This window comes from Terrapene carolina, unplaced genomic scaffold (genome assembly GCF_002925995.2).
Source record: "Terrapene carolina triunguis isolate 2854851 unplaced genomic scaffold, T_m_triunguis-2.0 Scaffold96, whole genome shotgun sequence".
Taxonomy (NCBI): Eukaryota; Metazoa; Chordata; order Testudines; family Emydidae; genus Terrapene; species Terrapene triunguis.
Window position 1 is genome coordinate 69497885 of NW_020664447.1, and position 22528 is coordinate 69520412.

Consider the following 22528-nt stretch of genomic DNA (forward strand, 5'->3'; position numbering starts at 1 on the left):
AGATCTGCTGAAATGGTCCGCCAGCTCGTTTTGAGATCCGGGGAGGTAGGATGCCTCCAGGTGTATTGAGTAGGCTATGCAGCAGTCCTAGAGGTTTTGGGCTTCCTGACAGAGGAGAGAGGAGCCTGCTCCACCCTTTCTGTTTATATAAAACATCACTGTTGTATTGTCAGTCATGACTGATGCACATCTCCCTTCCAAGTGAGCTTGGAAGGTCTGGCATGCCAGACGAACTGCCCTCAGCTCCTTGACGTTGATATGAAGCAAGAGCTCCATTTGGGACCAGAGGCCCTGAGTTCTGAGCTCTCCCAGATGCGCTCCCCACTCCATCGCTGATGCGTCAGTGACCAGAGGCAGCGAGGAATGTGGTTTGGAGAAGGGGACCCCTGTGCACACCGCTTGTGGATTGAGCCACCACCGGAGAGACTCGAGAACCTGCGATGGAAGCATAACTACCTTGTCCAGCATGTCTCAGCCTGGTCGATATGCCGATGCCAGCGAGGCCTGGAGAGGTCTGAGCCTCAGTCTTGCGTGCTGTACTACATATGTACAGGCAGCCATGTGTCCAAGGAGCTTCAAGCAATTCCGTGCTGTGGTGGTGGGGTACTGTCTGAAGCCCTCTATAATGTTGTGAATTGTCTGTAATCGAGATTCTGGCAGGAATGCTCTGACTTGTCCTGAATAAACTCTATCCTCTGAGTGGGGGATAGTGTTGACTTTTTGCATGTTCAGCAGGAGACTCAGTTTGTCGAAGGTAGAACTTATCATGCTTACGTGTTGCTCCACTTGTGCCTTGGTGCGGTCCTTGACCAACCAGTCGTCGAGGTACGGGAATACCTGCATCTGCCATTTCCTCAGGAAAGCAGCTATGACTACCATGCACTCGGTGAACATTCGAGGTGCTGCCGACAGGCCGAAGGGGAGGACTGTAAACCGGTAGTGAGTACAGACCACTACAAATCTGATGAACCTTCTGTGGGATGGGACTATTGAAATATGGAAGTATGCATCCTTCAAGTCAAGGGCAGCATACCAATCCCTGGATCGAGGGAAGAGATAATGGTGGCCAAAGAGACTATACAAAACTTCAGTTTCTTCATGAACCTGTTGCGGTTTCATAGGTTGAGAATGGGTCTGAGACCCCGTTTGGCTTTCAGGATGAGGAAGTACTGGGAGTAAAACCACTTGCCCTTTAGTTCCTGCAGAACCTCCACTATTGCCCCTGCTAATAGAAGCATTTTCACCTCCTGTGTTAGGAGTTGCTCATGAGAGGGGTCCCTGAAGATGGATGGGGAAGGTGGGTTAAACTCAGTCTATACTATTACTAAGAACTACTAACAACTATCTAAACTATTTACAGATAAAACTGAGAGTCCACTAGGGGATTGCTCAAGAACAAGAGAGAGAGAGAGAGAGAACACTCCAACAACTGTCATTGGCGGTAAGAAGGAACTGAAGAGACGGTGGGTCGGCAGGGCCCTATATGCGGCGCCACGAAGGCGTGACTTCAGGGGGCACCTGAGCCAACCCGATGGGTACTGCTAGGGGAAAAAATCTTCTGGCGACTGTGCACATTGCGTGCACACCCCTACTTGGAATCGACATAAGCAAGCACTTGAAGAAGAACCAGGACAGTTCCTTGTCAGTTTTTGTTCCTCACCCAAGATACCTATACGTGTTCTAGGTCATAACTGTTTATGTTCGTGACAAAAGTTAGCTTACTATTTTTCCACTCCTGTTAGTAATCAGGAGTTGACACCTAGATGCTCTGGTGATGAATGGGCTATGCCCCTCACCCATCAATTCAGAGGCAGTACAGTGTTACTGATGGGAGCTCCAAAACTAAGCATCATCCCTTCACCTCAGGCCAAAGCTGTAGAAGAACTCCAACTACTGATTACTAGCATTAAGACAATAACTTGAAATTATATTAATTAAACTTAAGCTATTTATGTAGTTACAAACTATATTCTGGTTATTCAACAAATGAACAGGGTGGGTAGAATAATGGGAGAAGCTGCTGACAAAGGAAATTATGCAGTAATTTTTTTTCATTCTGCTTCGCAGCTTCTCCCCTCTTTCATATCACATGGAAGATATCAAGCCATGAATCACAGAAGTTTTAGGGAAGGGGAGAATATAAAGCAGAATTATTACTATCAAATAATAGGCATGAATTTAATTCCCCCAATATAAAGAACAAACTTTGTAATGTAAGGAGTGATTTTGGACCAAATCCACGTAGGACCTTCAAATGGAAGAATGGTTTTGATATAGGATCCTGACCAAACCATTCCTGAGAAATTCTATTGTAGATAAGATCACCAGATCTTTGGGATTCTTCATGTTTCCCTCATACCAGAAGTGAAATTTGGGGACTAGATAAATGAGTAGCATTTCCTGGTTCTGTCTATAGACCAAAGTATATCAATCACACTAATAGAGAATCCCTGCTCAACTACACTTCTATTTCAATGCCTAGTTCTGATAATTATCAGGTGATCCAGGTCCAGATAAAGAAGGAATCCCTGATTCCAGAGGTCTGGGATTTTTCCTGCATGTGCAATGGAGACTCCTTGGTTGCCTCTATCAGACACCAAAAACCTTTGCCTTCTGGACCAATGAGGGACTAGTTCAATGACCTCAGCTCTTTCTTTTCGTATATCCTTCATGTGAACTCCCTTGAAAGGTAGCAGATTCTTTCCTGCTCATGACATTATTTCCATTGCTTCTGAAAGAAACTTTAACCTTTGGATAGGAAGGGGTATAAAAGAAACATGCTTCAGAGCATAAACCAACTTCTATCTAATAAGAATTAGGAGGAGATTTCCCCTGTGAGCAGATTATTCCATGGGCTCACAATTATTTGTGTGGAGTTTGTCTACCCACATGTTCCAGTGACCATGAACTCTCAGTTCTCAGAAGTGAGCTCTCCAACTTTTAGATTCATAGATTCTAAGGCCAGAAGGGACCATTGTGATCAGATAACAGGCCTCTGCGATGACTATTGCTGATGGGGATGTAGGACTGAAAGACAACTCCTTCAAAACACTGTCTTCATTTCCACCAATAAAAGATTGGAACTTTCAAGGGAACAGTCAAAGGTGCACATAGATTGTCTACTCTGAGATTAATTTGTTGGCAGTAATGGTTTCAACTGCAGTCAGGCTTAAGCTGTCACATAAATGAAGGAAACTAAAAGGCATATCAACTTAAGAAGAAATCTCAGATTTTTCAGGGCCCTCCTTCCAAAGGAATAGGACTAGGCAAATATTGGCAAATCTTTCTGCTGCAAGGAAAACCTTAGTTTGACCAGAATCCAGGATTGCCCAGATGAAGGATATTCTTTCAGTAGATTTTAGGATAGACATTCCTCACTTTATCTTGAGGCTCACTTTATCTTGAGGCTTAGGGAATTAAACAGATTGCACGTTTTTCCCAGGGATTTCTCTAAGGTACGCAAGCCCAAATAAATCTGTCAACTAGGAATGGGTACACACATACTCCCTGATGCCTGAATCATGTTGCCACTACAGCCAGGCGCTTAACAGAGAGAATAAAGACAAAGCGGAGTATTTGTTTGCCTTCACAAAAGTATGGATGGCTTCTTTTGGTGAGATGGTGTGATAGTGCTGTAAAAGTATGTATTTTTTAGGTCAAGAGCCCTGAAACCAGTTTAACAGGCAAAAGAAGGCAAAGTCAGCATGCAGAATTTGAACTTATTTTGAGCCTTGATATGGATATAAAGAATTTCCAGAGTTATAATAGTTAATGTTAAAAAAAAAAAGAGTATTGAAAGGGATATATAACCTCATGCTTAAACCAATCTCTGACTTTTACAGATTAAAATGGGGAGGGAAGATTATCCCATATCTGCCCACTGGGGGGTTTCTTGCACCTTATTCTGAAACATCTAGTGTTCGCCACTGTCAGAGACTACTGGACTAGATGGATCACAGGTCTGAACAAGTTCCTATGTTCCTGACATTTAGAGATTGTCCAACTTTCTCAACTACATGATGGGATGAAGGACATTCAGTTTTTTGGAAAAAGAAAGTAGACTGATTAAAAGTCTTTCCCTTCTGTACTGATTTGGCATTTCTTTTTTGATGTATCTCAAAAAAAGGGATGGAGAAAGGGTGGGTGGGGAAATGGCATAGAGCAGAATTGGATCATCTGTCCAAACTGGGTTCTCTCTAACACATGGCAATTTGACTCCATGTTGCATGGACATGATTCAAACACAGTCTCCATATGAAAAAGTTGGACATAACAGAGATGGAGATCAGGGCTAGACTCAGGCAACTACTTAAGCAAGTACTAGCGGAGCATGATATCAGATGCCACATTTCTCCCTGAAATAATCAATGCAATATATGAAGTAGAGCGAGCATGTCTAGAAACCACGGGACCTCAGCAGCAGTCTCTTTTGCTACTTCCTGTTGCTTTTCAGGGATATGATCATGCAAAGGGCCTAATTCCAGTCCTAATGCTGGAATTGATATTTCACCATGACATCCTGATAATTGGCAACATGGAATTCCTGTGTACTGAAGACAAAAACTTTCTGCCCAGGAAGTCAATCTTTCTGGCACAGGTCAGACAGAATGGAGCAGTAGTTCTCAAACTTGCAGGTACAAAAGATTGTCAACGAGATGATTTTTCAGCCAGTTTTTGGGTCACTGATGAGAAAAAATGTAGGGAATAGTACAACTTCTTCCCGCTCCTCCCGCCCTTGGTTCTCAGCTCCGGGTACTGGGAAGTGGAGCTTCAAAGGGCTGTGAGGCCAGTTACACATCTTCTTGAGGCATGTTTCCCTTGCTCTGGAATTGAGCTCTCTATAGACAGAAGAACTGCCAAGCTGCCTGGATTTATGTAGTGGCTGGGAGGGGGTGGAGGCAGCACCCACATCAACAGAGATGGGAGGGAAGGAGCAACTGACTAAGGGATTTTGCTACTTTCAACATGTGGGATGTGACCCACCAGACCTCTCTTCACAAACCACTTCTAGGCTGTGCCCCAGTAGCTGAGAAGCAATGGATTACAGCAGCTACTTAGGAAACTGTGACATTATTGACAAACTGTGACCGTACAGATCATTGTTGCAACCACTGTTTTATATTTGCAGCAAATATTGTACAAAGGTTGTTGTGTAAGGTGTCTAAGACAAGGTTATGATTTGCTGGTTATGATTATGCTATCTGTATGCATGTATCATTTTTGTATTTAAAGTTATAAGTATTGGTTCTATACTGTCTCTATTTCAAACATGTGCTATGCTTCTGGGTGACACCCCAAACAATTTGGGTTCAGCTATACAATTGGCCCATTGAGAGAAGGCAGATAAACCTTGTAACTCAGCAAGACATGCAGGGACATGCCTATGGACAGAACTCTAAGGTTTTTTCATGCCATGTGCTGGATAGCTTGTCTTTGGAACAAAGAAAGAGAGACCACAGGGCAAGAGACTATAAAAGGCTGCTGCATCTCCTCCATCTTGTCTTCAATCCTGCTTCTGACCTCTGGAGGACCCTTGCTACAAACTGAAGCTCTGAACAAAGGACTGAATGACCCATCCCAGCTGTGGATGTACTCCGAAGACTTGAGTAGGAAGACTTGCAGGAAGAACCTGCAGTTTATTCCACCACTGCTACAAGCCTGAACCAAGAACTTTGCCATTACTGTATGTAATTGATTCCATTTAACCAATTTTAGCTCTCATCTATTTTTCCTTTTATGAATAAACCTTTGGATTTTAGATTCTAAAGGATTGGCAACAGCGTGATTTGTGGGTAAGATCTGATCTGTATATTGACCTGGGTCTGGGGCTTGGTCCTTTGGGATCGGGAGAACCTTTTTTCTTTTACTGGGGTATTGGTTTTCATAACCATTCATCCCCATAACGAGTGGCACTGGTAGTGATACTAGGAAACTGGAGTGTCCAAGGGAATTGCTTGTATAACTTATGGTTAGCCAGTGGGGTAAAACCAAAGTCCTCTCTGTCTGGCTGGTTTGGTGTGCCTTAGAGGTGGAGAAACCCCAGCCTTGGGCTGTAACTGCCCTGCTCTAAGCAATTTGTCCTAAATTAATACTCCCAGAAGTGTTCTGCCAGAGGCGGCATCGTTACAGAAACTCTCAGTCCTCTCACTGGCCACAGAGACGAAGCAACCAGGAGTTGCACATGAAAAGAAATACTGGAATCCTGGTAAGAAACCTGGTATAAATCAGCTGCCTTCTTGGTGACAGATGGTGGAGATGCTGGGTTCAGTCACTTATAATGAAGCAAGGTACTACCAGCTTTCATTGATAGGCAGAGTCATTCTTCATTTCTCCTTCAAAAGCTGTATATCAAAAAGGAAATGTCTTTCATTGGACTGTTGCAGCCTCCAGATTAAGCACTCAAACATCTATACCAGTAATTGGTATAGATTGCTGAAAGCCATTATGAGATAACAGATATAGACATGATGGTATCATCAATAGAAGCATAACACCTGCCAGCTTTCTTGTAATAGTTAAAGACTGTTTGACGTCACACTCTGTGTCTTCCTCGTCTGATTCCAGCGAGTTATCATGGATATACACAAAAGTGAAGAAAAGACAGTATCCACAAACAGATGTGGCAAAGAAGGAGATCACACATTAGCCCTTTTGGGAGAGTCAGAAAAGTGAGTTAAAGGAGCAGACTTTTCAGTTGGTTCCTTCTGATTGCCTAACCACCATGAAGTTGAGGGTGGTCTTTGCTAATATGATTACCTCATCTATAGATTAAACAGGCAAGAATAGAAGGGAATCTGCATATAACTACTCCAAGGTGAGGAAAGAAGTTCTTGTGGTGAAGACATTGAACTGGGATTCAGGAAATCTAAGTTCAATTCCTTGCACTGCCACAGATTTCCTGTATGACCTTGGACAAGTTGCTTAATATTATTGTGCCTCAGTTTCCCAACTGTAAAATGGATATGATACTTCACTACTACACAGGGGAGTTCTGAGGATAAAAAATCAGTTGCCCATCTTTTCGTAACTGTTGTTCTTCGAGATGTGTTGCTCATGTCCATTCCATTGTAGGCGTGCGCACGCCCACATGTGTGGTCATTGGAAATTTTTGTCTTAGCGGTATCCATAGGGCCGGCCGTGGTGCCCCCTTGAGTGCCACACTCATGCTCTGGTATATCAGGCGCCGCCGTCCCTAAGCCTTCTTGTTTTCTTTTTGCCAACAACTCCGACAGAGGGGCAGGGGGGCGGATAATAAAATGGACATGAGCAACATATCTCGAAGAACAACAGTTACGAAAAGATGGGTAACCGTTTTTTCTTCTTCGAATGCTTGCTCATGTAGATTCCATTGTAGGTGACTCACAAGCAGAATCCTCAGAGGGGGCTCAGAGTTTACCGTCTTGCAGTCTGAACCACTGCTCTACCAAAGCCAGCATCATCTCAAACTTGCTGTGTCAGCACATAATGCAATTGAAAGTGTGGATGGACGACCAGGTCACCACCCGACAGATTTCCTGGATCAGCACTGTGACGTTGCACTTCATATGCTTTATGAAAATATGCTTGCAATGTGAATATAATGTAACTGGAATATGCTTCATGCAAAAGGTCTCTTGTAAGGTATTACAAAGCTTAGAATCTACTGAGTGTGTTCATCCTATTTGTATTAATGTATCATTCTTGTATCTGAAGCTAGAAATATGAAGTATTACTCTGAAGTCCTATTGTAATTATGCAAAGTGTGGGGCATTAATGGTGGTTTAGAATCTTGATGGCTCCCATTAACCAGGACAATTGGTTGTAAATGGCTTTGTTTACTTGTAAGCCTTCCTGTGTTCATGTGAGTCAGGATGAAAAGAATGGAAGCTTGGGGTCTCACAGGACATGTGACCATGTCACCTGGTACTGGAATCCATCTTAAACCTGGTGCTTTTCCATTTAGAAGGAGTGGGGATCCAGAGAGCCAAAAGATTCCTGCCTTATGCCAAAGATATAAAAGGGGGTGGAACAGAACAAAGTGGCTGCCAGTCATAAGAAATCCCCTAGTTACCACCTGAGCTGGAACTAACAAGAATTGTACCAGGGGAAAGGATTGGGCCCAGACTAGAAAGGAGTCTCGTCTGTGAAAGAAGCTTATTGGAACATCTCTGAGGGTGAGATTTACCTGTATTCAGTTTCTTAATGTATTAGGCTTAGACTTGCGTGTTTTGTTGTATTTTGCTTGGTAACGTACATTGTTCTGTCTGTTATTTCTTGAAACCACTTAAATCCTACTTTTTATACTTAATAAAATCACTTTTGTTTCTTAATTAACCCAGAATAAGTGATTAATACCCGGGGGAGCAAATAGCTGTGCATATGTCTCTATCAGTGTTATAGAGAGCAGACAATTTATGAGTTTACCCTGTATAAGCTTTATACAGAGTAAAACGGATTTATTTGGGGTTTGGATCCCATTGGGAGCTGGGTATCTGGGTGCTGGAGATAGGTGACTTGCTGAGCAATTTCTGGTTAAAGTCTGCAGCTTTGGGGGTGTGCACCAGACCTGGGTTGCAGTGGAGTAGCGTGTCTGGCTCAACTAGACAGGATTCTGGAGTCCCAAGCTGGCAGGAAAAACAGGCTCAGAGGTAATCTCAGCACATCAGGTATCAGAAGGGTAGCCGTGTTGCGGCTGATGAAGTGGTCATTCACCCACGAAAGCTTATGCTCCAATACTTCTGTTAGTCTTAAAGGTGCCACAGGACCCTCTGTTGCTCAGGACATCAGGTGACAGTCCCAAGGGGGTCTCTGTGACCAAACCCGTCACAGGCACCTGCGCCAGGAAGGTTGCCGATGATGCCTGTGCCCTCGTCGAGTGAGCTGTCACAATCGCCGGTGGGGGCACTTTCATCAGCTCATAGCAGTAGTGAATGCAGTCTGTGATCCAAGATGAGATTCGCTGAGCAGACACTTGGCAACCTTTCATTCTGTCTGCCACCGCCACAAACAACTGTGTCGATTTGCAGAATGGCTTGGTTCTATCTATGTAGAATGCCAATGCTCTCCTGATGTCCAAGGTGTGAAGTCTGCACTCCTTGTCCGACGCATGAGGCTTTGGACAGAAGACTGAGAAGTATATATCCTGGCCAGTATGAAACTGGGAGACGACCTTGGGAAGAAACGCTGGGTGCAGGCACAGCTGGACTTTGTCCTTGAAGAAGACAGTATAGGGCAGATCTGAGGTGAGTGCCCTGATCTCAGATATCCTGCAGGCCAAGGTTATAGCGACCAGGTAGGAAACCTTCCAGGAGAGCAGCAGGAGGGAGCAGGTAGCCAAAGGCTCAAAGGGGGATCCCATGGGCCTGGACAGCAGGAGGTTCAAGTCCCAGGAAGGGACAGGATCCTGAATGTGCGGATAGAGGCACTCCAGACCCTTTAAAAACCTCACCGTCATACGATGGGCAAAGAGAGACCTGCCCTGGAGCGCGGAATGCAAAACCAAGATGACTGCCTGATGGACGAGAGGGACAACCCTTGAAGCTTGAGATGCAGCAAGTAGTCCAAGACTCCTTCAGCGAGGCCTGCTTGGCCTGAAGGTGCCTCTCCAAAGCCCAGCATGAGAACCGTTTTCTGCTGCCCAGCAAAACCTGCTGAACACAGGCCAAGTATGCCTGTTCTTCTGTGCTCAGCCATGCAGGAGCCAAGCCGTCAGATGCAGAGCCACCAGGTTCAGATGCAGCAGGTTGCCATGGTTTTGTGACAGCAAGTCCAGCTGAAGAGGCAGGGGAAGAGGAGCAGCTGCCGAAAGGTCCAATAGCATGCCGAACCAGTGCTGACGGGGCCATGCGGGGGCCACGAGGATAACTCTTGCTCTGTCCTGCTTGACCTTCACCAGGACCTGGTGCCGTTAATCCACAGGTGGAAAGGCATACATGAGCACCCCCAACCAAGGGATGAGGAAGGAGTCCGAAAGAGAACCTCTGTCCAGACCCTGGATGGAACAGAACTCATGGAACTTCCTGTTCTGTCTGGTCACAAACAGATCCACCTGGGGAGTTCCTCACCTTTGGGAGATTATGTCAACCACCTCCGGATGGAGAAACCATTCATGGCGAGACGAGACAGTCCTGCTGAGGCAATCTGCCAGAACTTTCCTGGAGCCCGGTAGGTGGGCTGCAACCAGATGAATGGCATGCCGCACACAAAAGTCCCAAAGGACGAGCGCCTCCTGACAAAGGGTTGAGGATTTGGCACCTGCCTGCCTGTTGATGTACTACATCACGGCTGTATTGTCCGTCAGGACCTGCACCACCTTGCCTCTCATGCGGCAAGAACACCTGGCAGGCCAGGTGGACTGCCCTGAGCTCCCTCACATTGATATGGAGGCCTGCATCTCTTGTGAAAGTTCAGCTATTTGAAGCCAGGAGCTGCGCCTCTTCACCACCATGGACGCTACCACCCTGGCTGTCGAGTCCACTGCATCCCAGGCCATTTGCAGTGCGCACCGGGCCATCGTGGTACTCTCCTGTACCAGAGTGTCAAACTCTTGAGCCATTGGCCAAGGAAGGGACTCCTTGAACTTACGGAGGGAGTCCCATAAGTTAAAGGTATAATGGCCCAAGAGGGCCTGATGGTTCGCCACCCGAAACCGTAAACTGGTGGTGGAATAAATTTTTCTTCCAAATAAGTCCAGTTGTTTGGCCTCTTTGTTTTTCGGGGTCAAACTGCAGTGCCCCTGCTTCTCTTTTTCATTGGCCGCCGAGACCACCAGCAAGCCAGGGGGAGGGTGGGTACAGAGATATTCAAAACTTTTGGCTGGGACAAAGTACTTCTTTTCATCCCGTTTTGAGGTGGGAGAGATGGAGGAGGATGTTTGCCAGATGGTCCTGGCAATTTTGAGGACCCCGTCATGCACCAGTAGTGTGACACGGGTCGGGGTAGAAGCTGACAGGACATTGAATAAAGTGTCTGCCTGCTTGGCCATCTCCTACACCTCGAGGCCCAAGTTCTCAGCCACCCACCAGAGGAAGGCCTGGTGGGCCTTAAACTCATCAGGCAGGCTAGCCGTGGAGGGTCCCGCAACCACCTCGTCTGGGGATGAAGATGATTGTCCCACCTGAGGGGGGCCCTGGTCCTCCTCTTCTGCCAGGGAAGGGGGCCTAGGGGTGGGCACACCCTCGAGTCTTGGCTTCCAGGCATGTCTCCGGTACTGGGCTCATTGCCAGTAGATGGTGCTCCGAGGCAGCAGCTGATGAAGGAGGGATAGCCATGACTAGAACTCCCCATGCGTGCCAACAAGGCCAATGCACGGGTCACTGACCCCGCTGCCACTGTCTCGGCACTATTGATGCTGGCTCGGTAGCCCATTCTTGCTGCTGGGGTCTAGGCAATGGGCTGAAGTGACCCTCGTTTCTGGAGGAACCCCCCTCCGGAGACCACGGAGGGGCTGTAGATGCCTGAGTCTGCCTTGAGACCACCGATAACGGTGCCCGGTGCCCTGCATGGACGGACCAGTACCTTCAGCGTGGAGACCAGGGTCAGTGCCGGGGGACCAGAGGCAGGAAGGAGAACGCTGCCACAGCGTTAGTGATCGGGATTGGCAACAAGACAATGATCTGCGGGACGGTGATCAGTGCTGGTAGTAGGGAGACCAGCGCCTCCCTCTCAGCGAACTGCATCAGGATGATGGTGACTGCGACCATGGTGCCAGCGACTGATGGCGAGTATCTGCTGACCTGGATGGAGGCTTCGGCGTCCATCAGCATGGAGGTGGAGAGCACGTTATTGCCTCGGGGGATCTGTGGCGCTCTACTGTTCCCTGGGAAGCCTTTTCAGCTGGCTTGCCTTCTTGGGGAGCCTTTGCCAAAGCTTGTGGCACCTGCTGCGCTAGCAGCGCGGGCGGAGGCCTGTGCTCCTTCGACGCCTGGAGAGCATGTGTTGGTGTCGGTGCCGTCAAGGAAGACAGTCCAATACTGCTTGCAGGAGTCGGAGGAGGACCTTTTACTGGGCTAACGGCCCCAACTGGTGAAGGCTGACTGTGGGGCTCCGGAATAAGCAGACGGCCCAAGGCAGTTCCTTTTCCTCACCAGCACTGGGGAGCCGTGTTTTTGCGCCTTCTTTTTTGGTACCGGCGACAGAGAGTAGTGCCGGGTGGAGCCCGGTGCCAGGGTGCACTCTTCACCAACGCTAAGGTGCTCAGCGAGTCATGCCGAGATGGCTCGGACACCAGACAGAGGGCAGACTCCATAAGGAGACCTCGGAGTTGAATATCCCACTCTTTTTGCGTGCAGGGCCAAAAGTTCTTACAGATACAGCACTTGTCTTTGATGTGTGTGCCTCCCACAAGCACTTGAGACAACTGTCATGAGGGTCACTAACAGGCATAGGCCTGTTACACTCTGTGCAGGGCTTGAAACCCAGAGATCGGGCCATGTCCTACGGGGGCAAAGTCCCTGCTGGGACCTTTACTACTAACAACTAAGCTATTAACAGGTACTTAACACTAACTACTAAGAATAACTATATACAAGGATTTAAGGCACAAGTCCAAGACGACAAAACTGCTAGCCCTTTCCAAGCAAGGAAAGGTGCTCTGACTGACGACCTCGGGCGGTAAGAAGGAAGTGAAAGGGAGTAGGAACGGCGGTGCATGATGTGGCACTCAAGGGGGCGCCACGGCCAGCCTTATGGATACCGCTAAGGCAAAAATCTCTGATGACCGCGCACGTGGGCGCATGCACACCTACAATGGAATCAAGATGAGCAAGCACTTGAAGAAGAATTAATGTTCATGAAGTGCTCACATATGCCCTGCACCATTATAGCATATATACCTAATTAAAGACAGACAAAAGGGGCATCATCACTGGGAGACTACACTGTCTCCAAAGTAGGGACAACCAGACAGAATCCTGGGAATTGCCATCCATGAAAGATCAGAAGTATCTTCAGAACCCAGACCTTCAATGATTGATGTACCCTCTATATCCATAGCAGTTTTTTTTCCCTCCGCAATGGAAATAAGTTCCCTGGTGCAGATCCTATCTGGGATCAGCTTCTGTTTGCCCTTTTGCTTGACAGCAGGGAGAGAGTAAACAGACTTCACTAAACATGGGGCATAACACTGGGAGGAAAATTCAGCACTGACAGGAGATGGCTTAGCTGGAGACTCCCCCAGTGCTGAGACACTCTGACAGTGAGGAACTCACACAAATAGCAGTATGCAGTTCATGGCTGAGAAGAGAGATCATCTAAATCCCTGGCACTAAGGATACCCCACCATCAGACACAGACAATGGTGCTGACCTCATCATCTGATCAACCTCAGAACTGGTCCCACAGTGTTTGCCAGCCTGAAGCTTGATAATAGTGGCTGGTCCCAGAATCAATAGTTGGAAAGGAAGGAACTGAAGCTAGTGAGGACCTCACTTCTCTTACAACTTCAGCTCTTAACATTCTGAGCTATGTGGGAGTGCTCATATAGTCCTAACAAACACTACTTTTCTGGAAGGTTCACAGTTCTTAGTGGGGTCGGGTAATGCCTTCAACAATAGGCCACCTTGTAGAAAAATATTTATTACTGGGGATGACACATGACTCAGGGAAAAAAAATATCCTACTTGACTTACATATTTCATGTTGAATCTTCAGGGTTGTCTGGTACCTTTTTACTTGTAAACTGAGAGACAATCATGGAACCTAAGGAAGCCATTCTTTAAGAGTCACTTCAGAGAAATACACATTGGCGACAATTTTCAAAAGTGGCTAATGATTTTGGATGCCCAATTTGAGACACCTTAAAGGGGCCTGATTTTCAGGTGGATACAATGATCAATACTTTCTGAAAATCAGGCCCCTTAAAAGGATCTCAGTTTGGGCATCCAAAAATGGAGGCACCCAAAATCACTGATCGCTTTTGAAATTCTTGGCCTTAAGTTTCAGGAAAATAACACTGCTTTTTTATAGCACTTTAGCCAGTCCAATTTGTGCATACTGCTCATTGCATTATACAAACTGGCAATTCTCCCTTGATTTCACACGTCCATTCTTATGATGAGCCATTCTATAACTTTCCTAAAACCCCAAACTTTCTCTCTTACGAAAACATGTCCAGTCAAATATTACAAAACAACCCAACAATACAGATGAAAAGAGAAACATTTAGAAAAGGTTTGTCAATAAAAATGGTTTCCCAGTCTTTTGTGACCCATCAAATATATAAAAATGCCACAAAGAAAAAATAGGTAAATGATGCACACACCTTAGAAGATATAAATCATTCAAATGTCACATGTGAGTGTTGCCTTACAGTCCATAGCATTTTATCATTCTAAATAATGGATACAATAAACATACCAATACAAACTATAAATCATAGCTATGTGAAAACACTGTTTCACAAGAGAATAACATGACTTGATTAGAAATGGGTCCAAAACAAAGCACTGCATCCAATTTCTCACTAAATTTTCTGGAAATTCAGATCTGTATTCACACTTTGCAACTGACCTCTAACTCTGTATAGGCTGAACCAAACCCCTGAGTTATAACACCCACATATTCTGTAAAAAATCATCAGGTCAGAAATGTAAAGTTTTGGTCCATTTCTACTTTTAATATCAACCTTCAGAGCACTTAAGGATGACACAGTCAAAGAGATCAAAAGGAGTTAATCACACAACTTCCACCAACTTTCAATAGGACCTGGGAATCTAACTCCCTTAAGCTCTCAGACTTTATAGGATACTATGTAAATTAACTTTACCCAACTGTATGATAATTTTTATCTCATGTTATTTTGAATTCAGGACTAAGAAAGAAAAAATTCTCCACTTCCATTTTTGAATATTTCAAAACTGCATTTTCATTGGAAATGCCTACTAGGGCACCTACTATATCCAAATAAGGAGTTTCCAGTGAAAATGAAGGGTCACATGCTTTCCTTACATAAAACTGCATAGTAAGAGAATACTTACCTTATAAGTTTATCAGCTCTTGGAAAACCAAAATACCACCACATTTCCTTGTCACCCTGTTGCGTAAGTGACATTGTGGAGGAGGTAAGGGGTGGTACCCAAAGTTACTTGCATCAGCCAAAGACACACAGGAATTAATAGCAAAGACCCCAAAGATTTCAAGCCATATGCAGTTGTGGCTCTTGGCGCCACACTTCTCCTTGCCATCCCCAGAACAAAAGAATAGATGGTACAGTTGATGTGTTGCCATTGTCTCCCCTGCCTGATATATTGTCATTAGTGGCCAGGAACTCCTCTTCTGGGGGTCATACAGTTAATAGCATGAGTTAATGCTGCTCAGAGCAGCTGCACCTTCCAATTTTTCTGGACCCATTTCCATTGAGAGACAAGCCATATAAAGCAGCTGTTCCACCAGACCATTCCACTTTTTCCCTGTCTTGCTCTTCTGCAATGGGAATTATACAGCAGGATGGCAGGCAATTATGTCATGAGGTTGGAGCACAGCATGTGGCCAGCCACCCCTTCCATACACCTTTAAACCCCTTTTCTTTCTAGTTTTTGTCCTTTTGTTCCCTTGCACTGAAGGGGAACAAATAGTCCCAAATATTTAAAGCTTCAAAAACATCTGTAGAATCATCTTCCTTTTAATATTAAATGCCTATACAAGATTGTCACCACAAGCAGTAGAAAAGTCACCACAAAGTTGCAAAAATCTCATTTACCCTGTGGGGGAAAACAGAGGAACTGTTCCCCAAAGGTGAAATAAAACGGTTAAGCCAAAACATTATTAATTATGCAGGTAAAACAAAATTATATTACTTTTATCTACTAAATATAAGGAGCACAACATAGGAAAAATGATGCATGAGACCAGAAAGAAAACTCAGGCATAGTTACCATCACAAACATCTTGAGTATTGCCATAATACTATTAATAATATTAATGTCATAATACCTATATCACAGATGTACATAGTCTTATACCTCCATTACCTGGTAATATTCATTTTTCTCTACCCTATATAAAAATTTAATCTTGCTGCACTATGTATTAAAAAGGTTAAGATAACTTCTAAGATATAAGGTCTTGTTTACACACAAGTTTTAAAATATATATATTAAATGGGGGACATCCGCCCCTCAGAAGCACAACTTTACTTCAGTACATCTCTGTGGTCCTATGAGTATATTTAGTCAAAGCTGGTGTAAAAACAAGAAATATTTTTACAGGTGATATTTTAAACTTTTTTGTAATACTTAAGCAGATGTATCAATTTTACTCATACCACAGACTATCAGAGACCCCCTATTGTTTGATGTATATTGTATACTCAACTGAAAGGTAAGTGAACAAATGGAAAATATCAAAGGAACGATCTTCATTAACTCTTTATGCAAACCCTGCACTGTAAACCCTTGCATCGGGATGTATACTATATACTTTCTGAGCACTATCACAGCAATGAGCAGGTATGGTCTGCTTTCTTTCCAATATGTTCTGGAGTTCAGTGAGAAATACTGGCTTTCCCTTCATAAGAATACTCAGAAACAAGAACAAAATAGCGTTAATGGGAATAGTACTAAGAGACAATGCAGCTCTCTCCAATACGGCAGAGGAGCCCTTAGCAATAGAAGCGCTATGCTTCCACTGTGCAAGTGGGGGCCAGGCAGGCATGCAAGGGGTTCAACCTCCTCATGTGCAATGTGGATCCCGGTTTCACTCAAAGGGTGGGAGCGGGCAGACATGGGTTGTATTTGGCCAGGGTACATAACACAGCATGGATTCTACATCTCTCTCGCTCACAGGGGTTTGCATGAAAGGTCCATAGAGGTTACTTCAGCCATTGGACTGAAGTAACCTCAGAAGAACTGTTCTTCAACCAGGAGGAAGAGGGAAGACTTGTCCTCCTGACTCCATGCTTTTCTACCTCATGCCCAGCCCAGCTACTCACACTGTGTACTTAGCTCTTTATTTGTCCCCTAATCCCTTCACTGCCCAGTAACAATCTGCCATTTTAATAAACAGTATGTTGCATAATGCACCTTATTTTAAGCATTCATTGCTGTGTCAATGTACAACTCTACTTTTCAAAGCTTTGTAATAAAAACGCTTTATCTTGGATTATTATAAAGATAAGAAACTTACCTTACTACCCCTTGCCTACACAGGAAGCAAAAAGGGAAAAATGAAGAAAGAGAAAACAAAAATTAGTATATATTTAAGAAAATTTTTAAATTTTTTTGAACAGAACAGAATTGCAGTAATATATCAGCAGAAATCTGGGCTAAACAATGAAAATGAATGCAGTGAATCAAATTCTGTCTCCATTACTCCTCCAGCCTCCCTAATTAGAAGGTTTTGGTCCTAACCTTTTAGGCCTTGATCCAATGTCCATTGAAGTCACGAGAATCTTCACACTGACTTCATTGGGGGCTGGATCAGCACTTAGTTTACAATGCTGTAGAATTTATTGCATTTGTACTTTTGACAAGGGGTCCAAATTAAGTTGCATGGATAATCTTAATTATGGTATATCCTTATTTTTGAGTGCCTGAATTCAACTTTTACTGCGAAGGCCACCTGGACTCTGCCCCGAGTGGTTGCTGGGCGGTGATCGGCGTCGGGAACATTCCCTCAACCGAGACTGGTACCGGGCCGGAGGCGACTGTGGAGATCCCAGCGGTGGCTTGCCTCTGGAGCGCGGGGCCGACATCGGCAGCGCTCCGGGCACCGGCATGGACATGACGTCCCAGGCCGCCTGGAAGGCTTCAGGCGTGGACGGCATCCGGACATCCAGAGAGGCCTGTCCCAAAGGGGACGGACTACTCTGCTCAACTTGAGTTGGAGGCCTGGGGCCCGGTGGGGATCGAGGACTGCCCAACATGGGCCTAGCCTCTGTCCCAGACTTCCCTCGGTGCCGCTGCAAAGAGGGAGTCTTCCTGGCTCTCTTGGCATTCCCCGTGGATGGGGAGTGGTGCCAGCTGGTTGATGGCACTGGAGGGTCGCCGCGTACCGATGCCGCGGTGTCAGTTCGGAGTCAGCGCCAACTCCATCAGGATGGCCCGGAGCCTAATGTCCCTTTCTCTTTTGGTACGAGGCTTAAACAACATGCAAATCTTGCACCTTTCGCTGATATGGGTTTCTCCCAAGCAGCGCAAACAGGCTGCGCGAGGGTCACTTCTTGGCATAGAACGCCTACAAGAGCCGCATGACTTAAACCCGGGGGTGCAGGGCATGCCCTGGCCCGGGTTCATTGACTAAACTAACTAAACAGCTAAAAGTAACAGAGGGTCCTGTAGCACCTTTAAGACTAACAGAAGTATTGGGAGCATAAGCTTTCGTGGGTAAGAACCTCACTTCTAACAGAAGTATTGGGAGCATAAGCTTTTGTGGGTAAGAACCTCACTTCTTCAGATGCAAGAAGTGAGGTTCTTACCCACGAAAGCTTATGCTCCCAATACTTCTGTTAGTCTTAAAGGTGCCACAGGACCCTTTGTTACTTTTTACAGATTCAGACTAACACGGCTACCCCTCTGATACTAAACAGCTAACTAACTTCAGGTACTAACGCTGAACAAATGAACAGTTCTGGGAACAAGCTACAGCAAAGCTGGAGCAGAGCAGTTCCGATGCACCTTCACTGGTGGCAAGAAGGAACTGAGGGTGGGGGGAGTGAGCAGCTCCCCTTATACCACGCCAGGCAGGCACCACTGCAGGGGTCACGGGGGTGCTCCCCCCCTACGGGTACTGCTAGGGGAAAAACTTCCGGCACGGTGCACGTGGTGAGCACGCACACCTATTGTGGAATACACATGAGCAATCACTCGAAGAAGAACAGAGGCAAATGACCATATTATCCAAGAAATTCCTCAAATGTTATCATTTGCACAGGGCATTTATGCATTTTTTTAAATTCCCTCCATTTATAAAAATGGAGGCATGATCTAGATGTAAATAATTGTCTGGTAATCAAAGATGTTTCAAAAGCCGTACTGATTTAAAATGTGTTAGCTCTCTTTATGCATTCAATGCATCAATGTAATTATGTTTTATTATAAAATATATCTGCTACTTTTCTTAGCTACATATAACTCCAATTTAGAAATTACCTTTCATCTAGTGATGGCTCCTTTTGTTGCAGATGAGGCTTAATTCCAAACATTGGTCTGATGTTTGTTGATAAGGCTTTGATGGTGTAATTAATTTCATTTTCTCGTGTCACATCACTGTCATAACCTAATAAAATCAATATAGTAAAAAGGACTAAGAGAAATAGGAAGTGAAAAATAATAAATAATTATTTTATTTCTGTAGCATCCCTTCTGCCAGAGCACTAGGCAATCAAATAAAAAGTAATACAATATACATGTAATTAAATACCACCTTCTTAGACAGACAAGGTGGTTGAGGTAATATCATTTATTGGACCAACTTCTGTTGGTGAGAGAGACAAGATTTTAAGCTTACACAGAGCTCTTCTTGTCTCTCCAATATCCTGGGATCAACACGGCTACAACACCACTGCATACCACCTTCTTAAAATACAAACTCAAAAATAAATTAGGGAGTCCACTTTAAAAAAAGAAGTGATTAAAAGATAAAGAGAGGGTCAACAAGAGTCATTTAAAAATATCAGTAGGAAAAAATGCAATGCATTCTTTAAAATGTGGAAAGACAACATAGAAGAATTTCAAAGGGCAGTAATTTCAACCACCATAGGGCAGCGGCGGGCAACCTGCGGCCCGCGGGCCGCATGTAGCCCATCAGGGTAATCTGATTGCTGTGAGACATTTTGCTGATGTTGAGCGTCCGCAGGCACGGCCCCCCGCAGCTCCCAGTGGCCGCAGTTCCCCGTTCTGCAGCCAATGGGAGCTGCGGGGGGCTGTGCCTGTGGATGGTCAACATCAGCAAAATGTCTCGCGGACCACAATCAGATTACCCTGATGGGCCGCAGGTTGCCCACCACTGCCATAGGGTCTTCCATGCCAAACCTGCAATTGTCTGCTAATTAAGTAGCAAATAAAGATGTAAAACTAAATTACTTAGGCCTGGTCTACACTAGGAGTTTATGTCGAATTTAGCGCTGTTACATCGAATTAACTCTGCACCCGTCCACACCACGAAGCTATTTAGTTCGACATAGAGGTCTCTTAAATTCGACTTCTGTACTCCTCCCCAACGAGGGGAGTAGCGCTAAATTCGACATGGCCATGCCGAATTAGGCTAGGTGTGGATGGAAATCGACGCTAATAGCTCCGGGAGCTATCCCACAGTGCACCACTCTGTTGACGCTCTGGAGAGCAGTCCGAGCTCGGATGCTCTGACCAGCCACACAGGAAAAGCCCCGGGAAAATTTGAATTCCTTTTCCTGTCTGGGCAGTTTGAATCTCATTTCCTGTTTGGACATCGTGGCGAGCTCAGCAGCACTGGCAACGATGCAGAGCTCTCCAGCAGAGATGGCCATGCTATCTCAGAATAGAAAGAGGGCCCCAGCATGGACTGATCGGGAAGTCTTGGATCTGATCGCTGTGTGGGGCGATGAGTCCATGCTTTCCGAGCTGCGCTCCAAAAGACGGAATGCAAAGATCTATGAGAAGATCTCTAAAGCCATGGCAGAGAGAGGATACAGCTGGGATGCAACGCAGTGCCGCGTGAAAATCAAGGAGCTGAGACAAGACTACCAGAAGACCAAAGAGGCAAACGGACGCTCCAGATCCCAGCCCCAGACATCCCGTTTCTACGAGGCACTGCATTCCATCCTAGGTGCGGCCGCCACCACTACCCCACCACTGACCGTGGACTCTGAGGATGGGATATTGTCGACGGCCGCTTCCTCGGACATGTTAGCGGACGGGGAAGATGAGGAAGGAGATGAGGAGGACGAGGCAGTCGACAGCGCTTACAACGCTGATTTCCCCGACAGCCAGGATCTCTTCATCACCCTTACAGAGATCCCCTACCAACCGTCCCCAGCCGTTAACCCGGACACAGAATCAGGGGAAGGATCACTCAGTAAGTGTTTAAAACATCTAAACATTTATTTTTAACAGAACAGTAATATTAACAATATTAACAATGGGTTTTGCATGATTACTTTGCCCTAGGCGCTTAACTTTTCAGTCCCTGGCAGTGCAACTACTGAAAAAAATCTGACAATGTCCGGTTTAGCATGATTGTTCTGCCCAAGCCGCTCTACTGTTTAGTCCCTGCCAGTGCAGCTACAGTAAAATCCGGTCTATATGTCCGGGGATAGAGCTGAAATCCTCCATGGACATCTCCACGAAGCTCTCCTGGAGGTAATTGGAAAGCCTTTGCATCAGGTTCCTGGGGAGAGCGGCCTTATTGGGTCCTCCGTAGTAGCAAACATTTCCGCGCCAGGAGACAAGCAAGTACTCCGGGATCATTGCCCTGCAGAGCATGGCGGCATACGGCCCTGGTCTTTGCAGGCTTTCCCGAAGCATCCTTTCTTTTTCCGTCTCTGAAATCCTCATCAGAGTGATGTCGCTCATGGTGACCTGCTTTGAATTAGGTAGGGGAATGTTAGTATTGGGACTGCTTGCCTGTTCCTTTACAGAACTGTAACCGGCGGTTTACAGCCACGCGGTGGAGGCGGGAGAGGGGAAGCATACAGGGATCTTTCCCTGGGACAGCCGCGAGGGGGTGGGACAGGGGCAGAGTTCATGCTTGCCAGATTGCTGGCAGCAGGGACTGGCATTGCTTTCAATGTGAAAGGAGGCCAGTGCTACTATTAAAGTTTTAAGCAGCCACAAGTCTACGGCTTACCATGTCGGCCTGCTACACAAATTCCGGTGTCCTGCAGTGATAGGTGCTGTGCATGGTCTTGTTCACAGAGAAAGACTATGTTCTTTGTTCACAACTAAATTTATCTTTCTGAGGAATTCACTCCCTTTTTCGCATTCCCACAGCTGCGACTGTCTCCCAACCTAGCCTGGCATCACACTCCCAGAGGCTAGCGCAGATTAGGCGTAGGAAGAAGAGGACACGGGAGGACATGTTCTCAGAACTTATGGGCTGCTCCCGAGCCCAGGCAGCCCAGCAGACACAGTGGAGGGAGAACTTGTCCCAAATGCACCGATCACACATGGAACGGGAGGAGAGGTGGCGGCAGGAAGACCAGCAGGTGACTCAAACGCTGCTTGGACTAATGAGGGAGCAAACGGACACGCTCCGGCGCCTTGTGGATGTTCTGCAGAACCGGAGGCAGGAGGACAGAGCCCCGCTGCAGTCTATCTGTAACCGCCCTCCCCCGCCACCAAGTCCCATACCCCCCTCACCCAAAGTCCAAAGAAGGAGGGGTGGCAGAGTCCGTGAAAACTCTCACTCCACCCCTGCAGAGTGCTCTAGTACTAGAAGGCTCTCATTCCCCAAAATTTGACAAGTCCTTTCCTTCCCGCCTCATCCAAGCCCCCGTCCAAGTTTCACCCCCCAGTTTCATGTGTAGTTGCTAATAAAAAATACGTTTCTGTTAATTACTGTTTCCATCATGTTCTTTTAGAGGAGAGTCTGTCTGAAGGGGGGGGAAGGGGGTTGGTAATTGGACAGGACAGTCACC

General features: G+C 46.0%; 1 protein-coding gene across 2 annotated transcripts in view; it reads right to left on the reverse strand.

The window, feature by feature from the left end:
- EML5 (EMAP like 5) overlaps window positions 1-22528 on the reverse strand; it is a 294191-nt gene that overhangs the window by 48139 nt on the left and 223524 nt on the right. Inside the window, exons 27-28 of one of the 2 annotated variants that reach the window (XM_026651427.1) lie at window positions 19065-19191; window positions 17101-17115 (exon numbers count right to left, since the gene is read on the reverse strand). In XM_026651427.1, the coding sequence (XP_026507212.1) occupies window positions 17101-17115; window positions 19065-19191 (142 nt within the window). The remainder of the gene's footprint in view (window positions 1-17100; window positions 17116-19064; window positions 19192-22528) is intronic. The other variant, XM_026651428.1, reaches the window with a different exon arrangement.